Consider the following 17,467-nt stretch of genomic DNA (forward strand, 5'->3'; position numbering starts at 1 on the left):
TGCTACCTACAGTAAAATATGGTGGTGGTTCCATCATGCTGTGGGGCTGTGTGGCCAGTGCAGGGACTGGGAATCTTGTCAAAGTTGAGGCACGCATGGATTCCACTCAGTATCAGCAGATTCTGGAGACCAATGTCCAGGAATCAGTGACAAAGCTGAAGCTGCGCCGGGGCTGGATCTTTCAACAAGACAACGACCCGAAACACTACTCAAAATCCACTAAGGCATTCATGCAGAGGAAAAAGTACAACGTTCTGGAATGGCCATCTCAGTCCCCAGACCTGAATATAATTGAAAATCTGTGGTGTGAGTTAAAGAGAGCTGTCCATGCTCGGAAGCCATCAAACCTGAATGAACTAGAGATGTTTTGTAAAGAGGAATGGTCCAAAATACCTTCAACCACAATCCAGACTCTCATTGGAACCTACAGGAAGCGTTTAGAGGCTGTAATTTCTGCAAAAGCCGGATCTACTAAATATTGATTTCATTTCTTTTTTGTGGTGCCCAAATTTATGCACCTGCCTGATTTTGTTTGAACAATTATTTCACACTTTCTGTAAATCCAATAAACTTCATTTCACTTCTCAAATATCACTGTGTGTGTGTCTCCTGTATGTTATATTTAACTGACATTTTTTATCGTAACAACCAACGATTTATACAGGAAAATAATGACTATTAACAAGGTTGCCCAAACTTTTGCATCCCACTGTATGATGGCCTTTTCATTTAAAATCACAAATTATTTCGTTTTCTACTAAAATGTGTATCCTTAATTCTGTGCCCTAAAAATTATTTATGTAAGTTCTTGGTCTTTTAAAAGGAATACTCTTCCAAAAGTAATATTATTTTTTTAATGTGTTACTTACCCTATGTAGTTTTGGAGTGGTGGCTGAGAAAAAATTTTAATATCATGTTTTCATGAAGAAAGTAAATAACAAAGAGTGTAAATTGAACTGGATCTAATAGTGAGCTGCAGTGGACCAAGACAAACAATGTCAAAGATATCCATGTAAAAAACAATTTTCACGTAACTCGTGTCACATAACTGATATCTCTTTTACACATTTGTGTGCTAAAAATGTGCAAAATGCATGTATTTTTTTGCTAAAATATTAATACTTCTAGAAAACTCATCATACACTCAAATTGAAGACAAGAGTCTTGCCTACTTAATAAGGGGGAGAGTCAGACCTTTCAAAATAAATTTCCCTCAGAAAAAGGATGTTTTTGAATACCCTTCATGTATCATATGTGAATATGTTCATAAAGTGTCCTTTCTCAGTATGTACACTTTACAAACTAATGGTACAAAATTAATATATCAATTCTATTCCTACCAGGCTCATATAGTCTTAACAAATAATCGTATTAATACTAGGGCTTTGAAACGTAAACACAGATAAACAAATAAAGGGTTGGGAAACCATTGGTAATCCCATATGATTTCCAGTGTTGAAAACAGCTTGAAAACTCCTCCTTGGAGAGCTCTGCTTCAGTTACATATTTCATCATGACTGACATTGAACATCCTATGGTAATGCTATCTTGAGGTGAGGAAGATAAAAGGGAAGGAGCAGAAGATGCAAGATAGGCTGTGACGTCAGTAATTGTCCGTTGAGAGCTCCTCCAGTCTAATTTGTATGAAATGGTGTGTTACATCAAAATCTTTCCCCATAACCATTAGACACTATGTAACATGCTCCAGCTTTCTGTGTCTGACACCATGTAGGCAATGTTTTATTATTAAAAACAGTAACATAGATAATGAGGGTCACTTTTCTGAATTGATTCAAACTCTCACTTTCAGATGAGCTTATCATGTACAATGGAAGGCGTGATGACCATGGAATGCGTCCTGTTCAAGAGCTGTGTTCAAATGGTGGTAGATTTCTGTCATTGCTGCAGTTTAAATATCTGTTGCTGGAGAGATGGAGTTGAAAAGCTCCATCAGAAGCTCAGAAATTTAACAAGTAGCAGAAGTGGTCAAAGAAAGAACACGCATATGGGAGGAGTTTAGTGAACTATGGAGAATAGCGCTAAGATTGCATCATAATAGTCAATTTAGAGTAAGTGTAAGGAGTTCTTTGAAGAATCCCTAGATCTACTGTATACACTCTCTTAGAGTAAGAAGTGCTAGAATTATTAGTAAGATTGAGTCTGTTTTTGTGTCTTAACTTCAATGCATTGATTAAAACTGAACAGCAGAAAGACTACCATGGCAGATTAGATCTCGCTGGATGTTGAAGGGGAGAGATGGGGATGATGGTACCTTTTGGTTTTTTTTTGGAATTGGGGGGGAGGTGGGGGGTAATGGTAGATGTGTTCCAGTTAGTAAGATATCAAACTCCTCATCCTTCCTGGGAAAGAGTGTGCTAACCAGGTTATTAGAATCAAGATTCCCTCTGATAGTAGAATGTCAGATTCAGGAAAAAGATTCAGTTAATTAGAACAGTTAATTTTGTCCTTCACAAATATTAGGGAGATTATGTGAATTTTTCCAATCCTGCCTCGGTGTATTTTTTTCTTTGAACTTGACAGACAGTGGATCTTGATCATAAATCCTATGGTATCTTGCAGAAGATACTACAGGAATATAGAATTCCCAGCTAGCGTTCTGTTTAGTCTCTTCCGATGCGAGAGATGGACGTCTGAAGTGGAGCTCCGCTAGCAGTGGTGTTATTTTTCATATTATTTGCTTATTATCCTGAGATATCCTGTATTTATTCAACCCGAGAGGGACTGCTACAGTAGATGTAAGCACAAGTAAACATGGCCAACAAGAAGGGGGGTTCGAAAGAATCGAAAACTAAAGCTACACCCAAGCTGCGATCAGCAAGCCCCAGTTCTAGATACAGCCTTTCAGAGACAGACCTGGATCAGATGGGTGAAAGCACAGACTCTTCGGGACCACGGTCCGCTACATTGTCGCCGGCTGAGAGCAAAAAGGGGAGCGAAGGTGCGATTGTGAGTGCAAATCTGGATAGCTCGCTGATTGGAGAAGATCACATAAAACTGGAAAGGGCCTTGAAGTCCGCGGCTTCAATTACGCAATTACGCGAGCCTGAAGCAGCGTGAACACCGGCTACAGCAAAGTCTGCTGCTTCATCTATGGTACAAGAAATCACAATTGAACTATCTGAATTGAAGGTGTTGCTCGCTGAGCTCACGCAAGATATAAAGAAAAGCGAGAAGGCTAATGAGAAAGCAAGGGCAAAGGCACATGAGAGACTGAAACAGGAGATGAAACAGGCCAATGAATGGCTGCGACAGGAATTCCAACAGGCAAATGAGAGGCTGCGACAGGAATTCCAACAGGCAAATGAAAGGCTGCGTCAATAGGTGCAACTTGAGCTTCGACAGGTGCTGAGTAAAATTGAAGTGAGCATTCAGGAAAACTCGGTTAAACTGAGCACGCTTACTGATCAATTGGAGTATTTCAAGGAGACATTCACGAATCGGATTGAAATGGCCGAACATTTAGCTGCCAGTGCCGAGGAAAGAGCAGTAAACGTCAGTTCCGAATGCAAAAAACTCGGAGAAAAACTTGGAGACAGACTGGCTGCTTTAGAAGATGGGAGTAGAAGGTATAATGTCAGAATTGAAGATCTGCCGGAAAATCGAGAAAGTTCAAACCCTGTGAAATTTGCAGCTGAACTTTTTTCTAAAATAATCGGGGACGACTTTAAAGCAGAATCTGAGATAGCAATGGCTTACCGCGTACGCGGATCAAACACCGTCAGACCCCGACCAAGATCTTTTATAGTTCGTTTTGAACGATTATCATTTAAGCTAGAGGTGATGGCACTCCTCAGAAACAAGGAAGATATTATATATGAAAATAACCACATTCTTATCTTCCCTGACTTCTCTCCAGCAACAGCTACTAAACGCGCAGCCTTCTATAATATTAAACAGCGGCTACGGCAAGCCAGTGTCAAATACAGCCTCCTGTATCTGGCAAAACTTAAAGTAGAATGGCAGGGTCAATTCTATGTCTTCGCTAGCAAGGAAGCAGCAGAAAAGGAATTAAGAAAGCTGATCCCGGGACTATTCTGATACATAATAGTGAGTCATGTCGGTTAATGATAAAGCAAAGATTAATAATCTTTTGTCTGATCTATTCATTTTAAAATACGGGTTTTTATCAGCATATATTCTAATATGTTCTCATTATTACTTAGTATTATTAGGGCGCTATCTGTTTATGTTTTATTATGCTTAATTATTCTTTTTTTTTTCTCTTTTTCTTTTCTAATTATTTCATCTCTACCCTAAACAAGACTGTTCAATATCATACCCTTGGTGTACTGTTATAGCTATTACTGCATTAAGACTTGTTATGCTTCTTCTGGACACATTTTTAACACCATCCCGGGTTTATTATCTGGGTGTATCATCTTAATGCTCTAAAATTGCTGAAGACTATATATATATATATATATATATATATATATATATATATATATATATATATATATATATATATTAAGTGCAAAACTTATTTCTTTATAAAAAAAAAAAATAAATAAATCTCTATATCTCTATCTTTTAACCCTAAAGCGCGCTGCATTGGAGCTTGTTTTGCTTTGGGCGTACTCTGTCTCTGGGTATGTCAGAGGACTGGGACTGTGTGAAGTGGGTTTTAGCCTCACTTGGGGAGGCAAATTAAGGGGGGGGGAGAGAAAGAGAGCAGGCCTGATCTATACCTAATCTATCCTCTCAGTCTTTATAATTATAATAAGACTATAAAATGACATCAAAAACTCAGAATCAGTGTCTCCATGATGGGACAGTTAACTTCGTAAGCTGGAATGTTAAAGGCCTGAATCACGAATTAAAGAGAAAGAAAGTACTCTCTCACCTAACAGGTCTAAATGCTAAAATAGTATTTTTACAGGAAACCCACTTACTAAGCAAGGATCAGTTCCGGCTGCAAAAAGACTGGACTGGCCAAATGTTCCATTCTAGTTTTACAAAGAAAACTAGAGGTGTGGGAATTCTCATACATAGAACAGTACCATTTGTAGCATCAGATGTAGTATTGGATCCTGAAGGGAGATATGTAATGGTCATGGGAGACTTATCTAACTGTAAAATGATTTTGATAAATGTTTATGCACCTAATGTTGATGATAAGGAATTTATACAAAATTTATTTGCATCCATTCCCAATCTGAACACTCATAAAGTTATAATGGCTGGGGACTTTAATTGTGTTCTAAATCCACTTTTAGATAGGACTTCCTCCACAGGGGAACAGCATCTAACACTGCAAAAATAATTACAAAGTTTATAACTGATCACAACTTATCAGACCCCTGGAGGTTTTTAAACCCAAATTCAAGAACATATTCTTTCTACTCACCAGTACATCATTGCTACTCAAGGATTGATTACTTCTTTATAGACAATAACTTCTTGCCTAAGATTAAATCTTGCAAATACGATGCTATTGTTATTTCTGACCATGCACCTATGATCTTGGAGCTAAAATTACTAAGCCCCATACACTCACCCCAGATGCGCCTCAACCCGCTTCTATTAGCTGACGAGAATTGTACTGAATTTATATCCAAACAAATCAAATTCTTTCTAGAGACAAATACATCTCCCGAGATCTCTGCAGGAATACTCTGGGAAACTCTTAAGGCCTTCTTAAGAGGACAGATTATCTCATATCTTTCCCACAGAAATAAATCCGAGCCAAGAAAGTAGCAGAGATAAAAAGCGAAATTACTAAAATAGATGAAGAACATGCCAGACTACCAAGCGAGACTCTACATAGGAGGAGGCAGGCTCTACATTCAGAATTAAACCTCTTGACAACTAAAGAAACTGAACAACTAATTTACAAATCCAGACATCATTACTATGAACATGGGAGAAAGCTAATAAGCTTTTAGCTCAACAAATTCACAAGCAAGAAGTGCATAACGCAATCTCGTAATCACTAACACGAATGGAGATAAAATCATCGAACACAAAAATATAATGCACACTTTCAGAGACTACTATAAATCCCTATATACTACTGAGTTTAAAGAAGACAATACACAATCTAATGCATTTCTGGATACATTACAGATACCACAAATAGACGCTTTAGTGTGGAGGAACTTGATAAACCTCTGCATTATCAGAATTACTAGATGCTATAAAGTCACTCCAAGGTGGAAAGCAGCAGGCCCTGATGGCTACCCTGCAGAATTTTACAAGAAATTCTCCGCTCAGCTAGCTCCCCTCCAATTAGCAACATTTACAGAAGCCAGAGATAACCAATCTCTTCCACAAACCTTTCGCCAAGCACTAATCACTGTCTTTCCAAAACAAAATAAGGACTTATTACAATGTGCATCATACAGACCAATTTCACTTCTGAATAACGACGTTAAAATACTCTCTAAAATCATAGCCAGAAGGATGGAGAAAGTGCTCCCTCGGTAATATCACAAGACCAAACTGGATTTATTAGGGGGCACTTATCTTCAAATCTTCGACGCCTGTTTAATGTAATATACTCACCAACTAAATCAAACACCCCAGAAATAATAATATCATTGGATGCAGAAAAAGCATTCACATGATTGAATGGAAATACCTTTTTACTATATTGGAGAAGTTTGGGTTTGGCCCAAACATTTGTGCATGGATTAAATTACTGTATACTAACCCAGAAGCTTCAGTTTGCATCAACAACATTTGCTCAGACTACTTTAAACTAAAACGTGGCACTAGACAAGGATGCCCTTGTCACCGCTGCTGTTTGCGATTGCCATTGAACCACTGGCAATACATTGTCGAAATACTGATCAGATAAAGGGGATTAGCAGAGAAGGACTGGAACAGAAAATCTCATTATATGCAGATGACATGGTACTGTATATTTCAGACCCAGAAAATTCTGTGCCTGCAGTCTTAGCAGCACTCACAAAATTTCAAAAGGGGTAAACATTACAAGTAAACATAAAGCTCTATATCAACAAAATTTCGCCGTCTGCATGGAAAAAATTAAACAAGACTTGCATAGATGGGCAACCCTTCATCTCACACTAGCTGGAAGAATTAACACTGTTAAGATGAATATTCTTCCTAAACTCCTTTTTTTATTTCAAAACATCCCAATATACATTAATAAATCATTTTTTAGGCAATTAGATTCGACAATAACCTCATTTATTTGGAATTCAAAACATCCACGCATCAAAAGAGCGACCTTACAAAGACAAAAGGCAGAAGGCGGCATGGCTCTACCTAACTTCCAGTTTTATTACTGGGCAGCAAATATACAGGCAATAAGAACCTGGACACAAATAGAAGAACATACACAGGCTTGGTCTGCAATAGAAGTAAAATTCTGCAGTACTTCTTTGTATTCCTTGCTCTGCGCTCCAATAAACACAAGTTATCAGCAATACACTAATAACCCAATTGTGCTCCACTCACTTAGAATCTGGAACCAATGTAGAAAGCATTTTAAGACGGAGAAGCTTCTATCTGTGGCACCCCTGCAAGAGAACCACCTCTTTCAACCTTCACAAACATATGCAGTTTTAATATCTGGAAATAATTTGGAATTAACTTGCTTAGAGATCTTTATATAGACAACGTCTTTGCATCCTATGAACAGTTAAATTCCAAATTTAACATTCCAGCTACACATTTCTTTCACTATCTACAAATCAGAAACTTTGTTAAACAAAACCTTCCAGATTTTCCTCATCTTGCACCCTCATCCATGCTGGAAAAAATATTGCTCAATCTCAAGGACTTAGACTCCTTCTCTACAATACATAAAATCATTTTACAATCCCTCCCTTTCAAAGATCCAAGAGGACACTGGGAAAAAGATCTTTCAATTAATATATCAGAAAAGGAGTGGAAAGTAGCAATGCAGAGAATTCACTCAAACTCCATATGCGCAAAGCATACAATTATACAACTCAAAATTATATATCGAGCACATCTGTCTTGACTAAAACTCTCCAAAATGTTTCCAGGGCATGATCCAACCTGCGAACGTTGCAACCAAGTCCCAGCCTCACTAGGTCACATGTTCTGCTCCTACACCAAATTAACATTATTCTGGACAAACATTTTTAATTAACTTTCAGATAGCCTTGGACTCACAATCCCTCCTAACCCATTAACAGCTGTGTTTGGTGTTCTTCCAGATGGGTTTAAAGCGGAGAAAGACAAACAAATTGTGATTGCATTCACTACACTTTTGGCACGCAGACTTATTCTCATAAACTGGAAGAACCCAAACTCTACTCTTTAAGTCAGTGGGAAACCGATGTGTTATATTATTTGAAGTTGGAAAAAATCAAATACTCAGTTAGAGGATCCGTACAGTCTTTTTTCAAAACATGGCAGGATCTAATCAGTAATATTGTAAAATAAGTTCATAAAGCACAGAGAATTTATTAATTTAGGTATGTTTACAAGCCTTAAATTTAACGCTGTTTGGCTTGCTCTCTCTCTCAGGGGTGGGGATCGATCTGTTCTTAATTTTTCTCTTTGTAAAAACTTGTAATTAAATTAATAAAAAATAAATAAAAAAAAAAAAAGGAAAAAAAAAATTTTGTCCTTCACAAATATTGGGGAGATTAAGTGAATTTTTCCAATCCTGCCGCAGTGTATTTTTTTCTTTGAACTTGTCAGTGGATCTTGATCATAAATCCTATGGTATCTTGCAGAAGATACTACAGGAATATGGAATTCCCAGCTAGCGTTCTGTTCGGTCTCTGTGTTTGTTCATAGTCAACAAAGATTTGCCATCTCTCCTACTCACGATTTTCTTAAACAGTATATAAAAGTATGGTCAACATCTCTAGTGTTTCTGGCATATGCTGTCCTCTTGTTCTCATTAGACTATGGTCTCAAATGTGCAAGTGACTGTGATACGGTTCAGTTGGAAAATGGCACCTTGAACCCTGAGGTCGTGGGCCTATCCCGGGAAAGAATGGGAGTGCACCAAGTGTAGAAATTAAAGCATATTCAGGTCTCATACGTGAATGAAGATAGGGGTGATCGTGAGATTGACCAATAAACTGGTACAGTCGCTGCAGTTTCTGAACAAAACTTTTAATGTTTAATATTTGGTCCTAATCTCTGTCCTTTGATAGATATGGTCATCAACTCTCTGTAGTTGGAAAATAAACTATAGGGTAAGGAACACAGCAATACAGAAAGACATTAAAATAGATCTACTATTTCTGTGCATCAAAAAGATACCGTTACGGTGATTTAAGCATGTGGTGAAGATATCCAGTTAGCACCTCTCTCCAGTGTATGTACCAGAAAAATGAAAACATTTATATTGCACATTTCCCATAAATCCTTTCTCAAATACAGGTTCTTGCTCAATATTTAGTATCTTATGATTGTTTATGTGTTAAGTTTACATTTTAGCTAAGTCTTCGCTAAAATCTTAACATTTGCTAAACACAATGAAAGTCAAAATACGTTTAAACTTAGACATATCTAATTTTCAGTTTCTCTTGCAAACATATGCACTTACTTTATGTTTATAAGATAAAGATTGCAAGTTTGATCTAGTAGCAGTGGAAAGCATGCAGAGCTAAACCTTCAATATTGAATCTCAACTTTTCTGTTTTATTGAAATTTATTAAAATATTAATACAGTTGCTGGTTATAAACGAAACCATCAATTTTGCTAACCCACTTATCCAGGGTGTTTTGCCTACAACTTGTCAGTTGTTCATGGTTTTTTTTTTATATTTTAAATTAAGAGAACCAGTAGGTACTAAAAATACATAAGCAAAATATCAACCAGTTTTTTTTTTTTTTATTCACTTTGTATTATTAGGAGAAAAGCAGTGTGATTTATGTTTTTTTATGCATAATTGTTTTGATATTAGTTGGTTATAAAAACTTGCATGTTTATAACAAGGACAAATTATAGTAAGAACAGTTGTTTCATTTGTGGGAATTCATATGAAAGTGAATATTTTAATAACTATATGAGAATTAATTATATTTCAAATATTATTTAAGAGTTTGTCTTGTTATTTATATGGTTTTCAGCTTGAAAACATTGGATGGCAACTCAGTCTTCAAATGTCTCAGTCCTCTCAAGCTAAAGTTAAGTCACCTTGTGCTGTTTTAGAACTTGGGATCAACAGTGAAGATTCTGAGGTATGTTAAGTATAATATCATGCTATTTGCTTCAGATCCTTATAAAATAGTTGATGTGCTTTCTCAATTTTTTTATTTTTAATAAATTTGCAAAAATCTCAAGTAAACTTCTTTCACGTTGTCATTATGGTATGTTGTGTGTAGAATTCTGAGGAAAAAATGAATTTAATCCATTTTGGAATAAGGCTGTAACATAACAAAATGTGGAAAAAGTTATGCGCTGTGAATACTTTCTGGATGTACTGTAAGTATGACATGACTTGACTGTCTCCTGGGACTTGAAAGTGTCTCTCTGTCTCTTTTCAAAAGATCACGTCTCATCGCTGGAAAAAAAAGTCTTTTTTTTTTTATAATAGAGAGATGTTTTAATCATCATGTAAACATAACAAGTACTTTTTAAATACTACCATACCTAGACTTGTGTTTTTAATTAAACAAATAGAGTACTTTCTTTCATGCATGCCATTAATAAAGATTTCATACACTGATTTGGTTTATTATAATTTATTTAGTTGAACTTTTCTTAACTTATATTTTATTTTTTCTTTGAACAGTTTGAACGCATGTTCTGTTGTGTACAATGTTTTAAGAACATGATTTTTATGGTAACTAATAGTAATGTACCTGTACATGTTCACATTGTGTGGCGGTAGCTATAATCTATCCATCTTAACTTATTGTAAAATTTGCTGCGTAAAGCCTTATGTACTGTTGTCTGCATTTTGATGCATAAATGAGACCCAAACTAGCTGAAGACAGTTATAAGGAGGCCTGCAAATTGCAGATTTGTTAGCCGTGGTCTTGAAATTTTCAGTACTAACTTATAACCCTTTCTTATACTTCTTTATTGCATATGAGTAAAATGTTCTTTCGTAATACATGTGAAATAAAATCTGTAAATCTGGATGTATTATTTCACATTCCCCTGCTTCATCAGTAACATACTAAATACGTTAATTTTGTAATTTTATACATAAAAAGCTCTTGTTTAATTCTTGAAATGTATGTTTTTATTTTTTGTTTTTAAATTTCATTAAATGGTTAATTAAGTTACACAAAAGCAGGTAGGTTATCTGCATTACAGTAGAGTAGTTTGTATGTCTTTAATTTTTTTAATTCATATTTATACTGTGCTTATTAAATCTCATCTATTTGAAAGTCAAGTGCCTGTCAACCCAGAGCTGGAAAAAAATACCTTTTTTTTTTTTTTTTATAATATACATGAGACTGTATCATATTAAAAGTCAGCCTACACTGAAGAAAGGACAGATTTATGAGAAATGTTATTCCAAGTATGGTAATAAAATTAGAGGCATAGGAATAATGATTATAAAGAATTTTCCTCAGCCCAGCAGGCCACTATGCAATCAGTAAAATTGAATAAAGCTGGCTATGTTTATGTACCTAATTGAGGTAATAATGAATTTACAGATAACAGTTTCTTACAAGTTCGCAATTTGTAAACTCGTAAACTTAGATTGATTAGAGAATTTCAATGGATATTAATTCTGCTTCAGAGTACTTGTCTTTAAACCACAATTTTGTTATCTAAAACTGCCTTAAGAATTTTACATTTCTTGAAAAACTACAGCTTGTCAGACCCATGTTTTTCTGTGTACACTGAAGACTTTTTTTATTGGACTTCTTGAGTTATTTAAGGGCAAACTCTTTCTTCATTGCTAAGAGCTTGTCATCCTCTTTCAAACATTGTAGTTATGATGTGACAGTTACTTTGACTCTGTTTTATGTATCTTGGAACTCAATTTTGCAGTGTTTATTAGTGCAATAAGTAATTATTACTAGCTGTGTAAGCCCGGGCTTTTTATCCTAGAAAGTATTGAAATTGTCAGGAAAAAAAATGAAATGTAGAGATGTCAGGTAATTGAAAGGAACTACTCTGGGTATCTCTCTCCTAGGAGGATTTGTTTTGCCGATGTGCTTGCATCACTTGTGCATTAGGGGCTAAGCAAGTGACTCTTTCTTCTGTGGTTTCGTTTTGCTGACATGCTGACCTTGCTTGTATGTTAGTGGCTAAGCAAGTTTCCATTTTCTTAGAGTTGGAGCCCGACTCCACCTCTCACTTCCAGGCCAGACAGACAGACACAATTCCACACGTAGACGTTTATATAGAAAATAACTTAATTAAATGTATTTCTACATATCTCAATATTTTTGTCAAAATTAGTTTGATTACTGATGGTGCATGTAATTTCCAATGTCTTGTACAAAAAAATGTGTTTGTGTGTGTACGTATATATAATACTAGCAAAATACCAAGGCCAGAAATGAGAAGTAGTGTGTTAAAGAAGCAATGAAAAAGAAAAGGAAACATTTTGAAAATAACGTAACATGATTGTCAATGTAATTGTTTTGTCACTGTTGTGAGTGATGAGTGTTGTTGTCATATATATATATATATATATACATATATATACATATATATATATTTATACATACACATATATATATCTACATATATACACATACATATGCATACACACATACATACATACACACACACATATACATACAAATACATATATATATACATATACATACATATCTACATATATACACACACAGCTATTTCGTATCAGTGCAATACGCTGCTTGTTAAACGGATAACTCCGCTCTTACGTGCAAGTCTGCGTGGATATTATGAACTATCGTATTTGTTCAAGTTCTATTTAAATTTTAAATGGAAGGAATTTTTATTTAGTCGACAGAAATATCTTTGGTAGGAATGGTAAAAACAGACAGGAATATTATTCCTGAATAAATCAACTCAAAACTTAAACAACTTATAATATTTTGCTCTCCATAAAAATATATCCTGTCTAAATTATACAAGTTAGAAATAAAGTAAACGTTAAAAGAACAAACATTCAAATTTCTTTACTCTTATGTAATTTAATATAAAAAATAAAGTTAGATTTTAAATATCCCAAAAGATTTTGCTCTCCATAAAAATATATCCTGTCAAAATTATACAAATTCAAATATGAACATGCTGCATAACAAAACCTGGAAATATAAATAAAATGTGTTCCTTTCAGCAATAACAAATCAAATCATTAAGTTGTCTTTGCTCATATGTCATTTTAGAGCTGGACGCCTGGCATCTATTTTTGGCCACAGGTTCGTTTCTGTTTGGTGTGAGGTTCTGTGTTGTGGAGATTCTCAGGATGGACTGCAGGTGCTCATCAGTGAGGCGACTCCTGTGTGCTGTTTTGTTAGTCTTTATCACTGAGAAGAGCTTCTCACACAGATATGTGCTACCAAACATGCACAAAGTTTGAGCCGCATGTAGACGGACTTTTTTTGTTCTTCAAAGTCACCAAAGCGGCGTGCAAACTCAGTGCGCAGTGCGCTCAGTTTATCAGCAAAGTGCGTATTTGGGAACACCATAGTGACGACTTGGTTTAACATTACTTGGCAACAGGGTTGCACTGGTGCATTTGTGTCTCCCATAAAAGCAGCTTCACTTGAAATCACTTTGTGATTGTGCACGGTAAAAACGTCCGCTGAAGTGTCAGATTCTTATTTAATTCTTCTGCTTTCTGTATCTTCTGCATTGCATTCAGGTTACCCTGTATTTTGTCTCATAGTGCCGTCTTAGATTAAATTCTGTAATTACAGCCACATTAGCTCCACAAATGAGACTCACGGGTTCAGTAAACATATACTCAGCCTCCCATCGGTTTTTAAAGGCTCTATTTTCAGAATCAACTTTTCTCTTCAGCATCGTGTGAGCTAGCTTCGCAATAACTTGCAGCATCATAAGCTAGACTTGATTAACGTGGTAAGTGTTCGGCAAGGCAGCTGAAGCGTTGCATTGCATTATGGGATCTGTAGTTTATTGTGTTACCAGCGCTTCATATACCCGGGCCATTAATAACAATAATACAGTATATAAAATGATCCCTTGAGTTTGACACATATGGAGTAAATAGAACTTAAAAAGATATATTTTTTCAAATGTGATCGCACAATTCAGATAGAGTTGACGCGAACTACAGCCTGCATGCCTCAATAAGTCATCCTCCCCTCGCTCTTACTTTTTTACCGTTCATCTAATGAATACACTGAGTATGGCTTTACCAAAACAATCATTGATGGCGAATAAAGTATCCATTATTCGAGTATGTAGTTCGGGATATATATATAAATATATATATACCCGCGTATCGCAGAGAAGTAGTGTGTTAAAAAGCTAGAAAAGAAAAGGGAACATTTTAAAAATAACGTAACATGACTGTCAATATACAGTATTTGTTTTGTGAGTGTTACTGAGTGTTGCTGTCATCAAGGATTTGATTATCATTATTTCTTTCAATCAGGTTCGTATTTGTAGGATGTGTTGTGTTCAAGTTACATTCCATGTTTGTCAATCGTTGTAAAGATAACAGGTTTCTTTCATTGATTCGTTTCTTACTGCATCAATAAACAGCTCGTCTTCTTCTTTATCTGAGACCTGACACACTGCATGCACGGGTTTTTTTTACACTGTCTTCCTTTAGCGGGACATTAACTTTTTCCACCGTGTGCTTTGTTTCCGCAGTAGCTGGATTTATGAATATGCTTGTATCAGATGCTTCATATTTTTTGCTGCCTTTTCAATTGTGTAATTCGGTTTTTGTTCAGCTCTTTGGAACTGTTGCTTTTATCTGTGCACTGCGCCAGTTCACGTGAGCCTCGGTGTACATGCATCGAAGGTTCCCACCTGTGCTGGTGCCATCTCGTGCGATGTCCATGGCTGTATTTAATGTTACCTTAGTCCTTTCTCTCGCAGTTTCGCTGAGTTTGTGTCAAACACCCCCCTGACCATCTCATCTTCCTCTCCATAAGCACAGTCCTTCGCCCGTGAATATTTAGTGGGAGTTTGCTATTGGATTGCCGCTGACGGACGGCCTTATATGGGCAGGCACTAAATTACAAACGCCAGCGGAAGCCTGTCTATGAACTTAATTTAAAGTGTAGGTTTACATCGTGCTTTGTTTCCGAAGTAGCAGAAATCATGAATATGGTTGTATATGTCACTCGCTCGCTTCTTATTGTTTCGCTGCCTTCTCAATTATATAATGCATGTCTTCCTGGTTTTCTATGTACTGTGTGATTACGTGGAAGGCGTGATGATGTCACACGAAACTCCGCCCCCACGGCGTTCAAGATCATCTCCATTACAGTAAATGGAGAAAAACAGCTTCCAGTTATGACCATTACGCGTAGAATTTCGATATAAAACCTGCCCAACTTTTGTAAGGAAGCTGTAAGGAATGAACCTGCCAAATTTCAGCCTTCTACCTACACGGGAAGTTTGAGAATTAGTGATGAGTCAGTGAGCGAGTGAGTGAGTGAGTGAGTGAGTGAGGGCTTTGCCTTTTATTAGTATAGATGTATATGCATGTATGTGTGTATATGTATACGTGTGTGTGTGTGTGTGTATATATATATATATATATATATAGTGGAGGACTGCTGGCTTCCCATGCCGGTCCTCACCCCCAGGCTGCCAGGAGGAGCTCTCCCGACAGCAGGATCGTGCCCCGAGGTCCAGCAGGGACTTATGGACTTTGTAGTGTTTATACACAGCCCTGCTGGATACCATGGGGACCACCAGGAGTCGCTGTGGGGGGGCTTATGGGCTCTGTGGTGCCGTACGACCCGGGAGTGCGTCACGGTCACGTGATGGGAAGAAATGTCGTGCTCCCGGGTTGAAGTGGTGGATTAATTGCCCTGACCCGGAAGGAATAAGGAACTGTGGACTGCTGGGACAGGAACACCTCCGGGTCTGGGACTATAAAAGGACAATGCCTCAGTCCTGACACTGAGCTGTGCTGGGAGGTGGAGGAGCAAAGTGTCTGGGCGAGGAGGAGAGTTTATTAGTAGTGGATTGTTTAAAGGAGTTTATTGTATGCGTAGTGTGGAGGGTGCTTGGTGCACATTTGTGTTAAAAGAAAATAAAAGGTCTTGGACTTTTACCTGGTGTTTGGAGTCATCCCTGAGGGTTCAAGGAGCACTAGTGCCCCTACTGCCACTATATATATATATATATATATATATATATATATATATATATATATATATATATATATATATATATATATATACTGTGTCCACGTATACACACTGTATTTAAGCATGTGTTCAGCCCCTCCCTGTTCATTGTTCTCAGTCAGACATGTGTGCTTTACCCGTGAACTCTTTGTGCTCTACAGTATTTCGTGTGCTTTTGCAGTTAACCATGGCTTCTAAGCTCTGTAACCTCCTCTCCACCCAGTTCCTCCTCACTTCATGCCAAAACTCGACTCATGCAAGGTTAGTTTTCTTGGTGGTTTATGGTTAGTTTTTGTATTATGGATTTTTCAAATGTTCATTTTTCGGTTCGAGCGTGAATTGTTACAATGTTACTTTTCTTGGTTGTTTATTAAGTTACGGATTTTTCAAATGTTCATTTTTTTCCCTGTGCTTAAAACTCATTTAAAAAAAAAAAAAAAGTGTTTACAGTGGTCAGGTTGTAAGGCTATTAACGTGAACTCCTGCAATGTTACTTTCTTGGTTGCTTGTGGTTGGTTTTTATAGTTCGGATTTGTTGTAATGTTTTTTTTTCCCCTGTGCTAAAAACCTATGGGGGAAATTTCTTCGGTTTACGACCAGAATTTTGGAACGAACTAGACGGCCAGCTCTAGGAAGGGTTCATGTGCTCTTGGGAACCTTAAGTGCAGCAGAAATTTTTTTTAACCTTGGCCAGATCTGTGCCTTGCCACAATTTTGTCTCTGAGCTCTTCAGGCAGTTCCTTTGACCTCATGATTCTCATTTGCTCTGACATGCATTGTGAGCTGTAAGGTCTTATATAGACAGGTGTGTGGCTTTCCTAATCAAGTCCAATCAGTATAATCAAACACAGCTGGACTCAAATGAAGGTGATCTCAAGGATGATCAGAAGAAATGGAAAGCACCCGAGTTAAATATATGAGTGTCACAGCAAAGGGTCTGAATACTTAGGACCATGTGATATTTCAGTTTTTCTTTTTTAATAAATCTATAACAATTTCAAAAATTCTTTTTTTTTGTCTGTCAATATGGGGTGCTGTGTGTACATTAATGAGGAAAAAATTTATTTAAATGATTTTAGCAAATGGCTGCAATATAACAAAGAGTGAAAAATTGAAGGGGGTCTGAATACTTTACGTACCCACTGTATATGTATGTGTGTATATATATATATATATATATATATATATATATATATATATAAACTGCTCAAAAAAATTAAAGGAACACTTTGAAAACACATCAGATCTC

The 17,467-nt window shown here is 36.6% G+C and overlaps 1 protein-coding gene across 1 annotated transcript in view; it reads left to right on the top strand.

Annotated features, from left to right (window-relative positions):
* The window catches only part of commd10 (COMM domain containing 10), a 161,544-nt gene that overhangs the window by 17,987 nt on the left and 126,090 nt on the right, over positions 1 to 17,467 (top strand). Inside the window, exon 5 of the mRNA XM_039758964.1 lies at positions 10,051 to 10,161. Within this exon, the coding sequence (XP_039614898.1) occupies positions 10,051 to 10,161 (111 nt within the window). The remainder of the gene's footprint in view (positions 1 to 10,050; positions 10,162 to 17,467) is intronic.

Source organism: Polypterus senegalus, chromosome 7, assembly GCF_016835505.1.
Source record: "Polypterus senegalus isolate Bchr_013 chromosome 7, ASM1683550v1, whole genome shotgun sequence".
NCBI lineage: Eukaryota > Metazoa > Chordata > Cladistia > Polypteriformes > Polypteridae > Polypterus > Polypterus senegalus.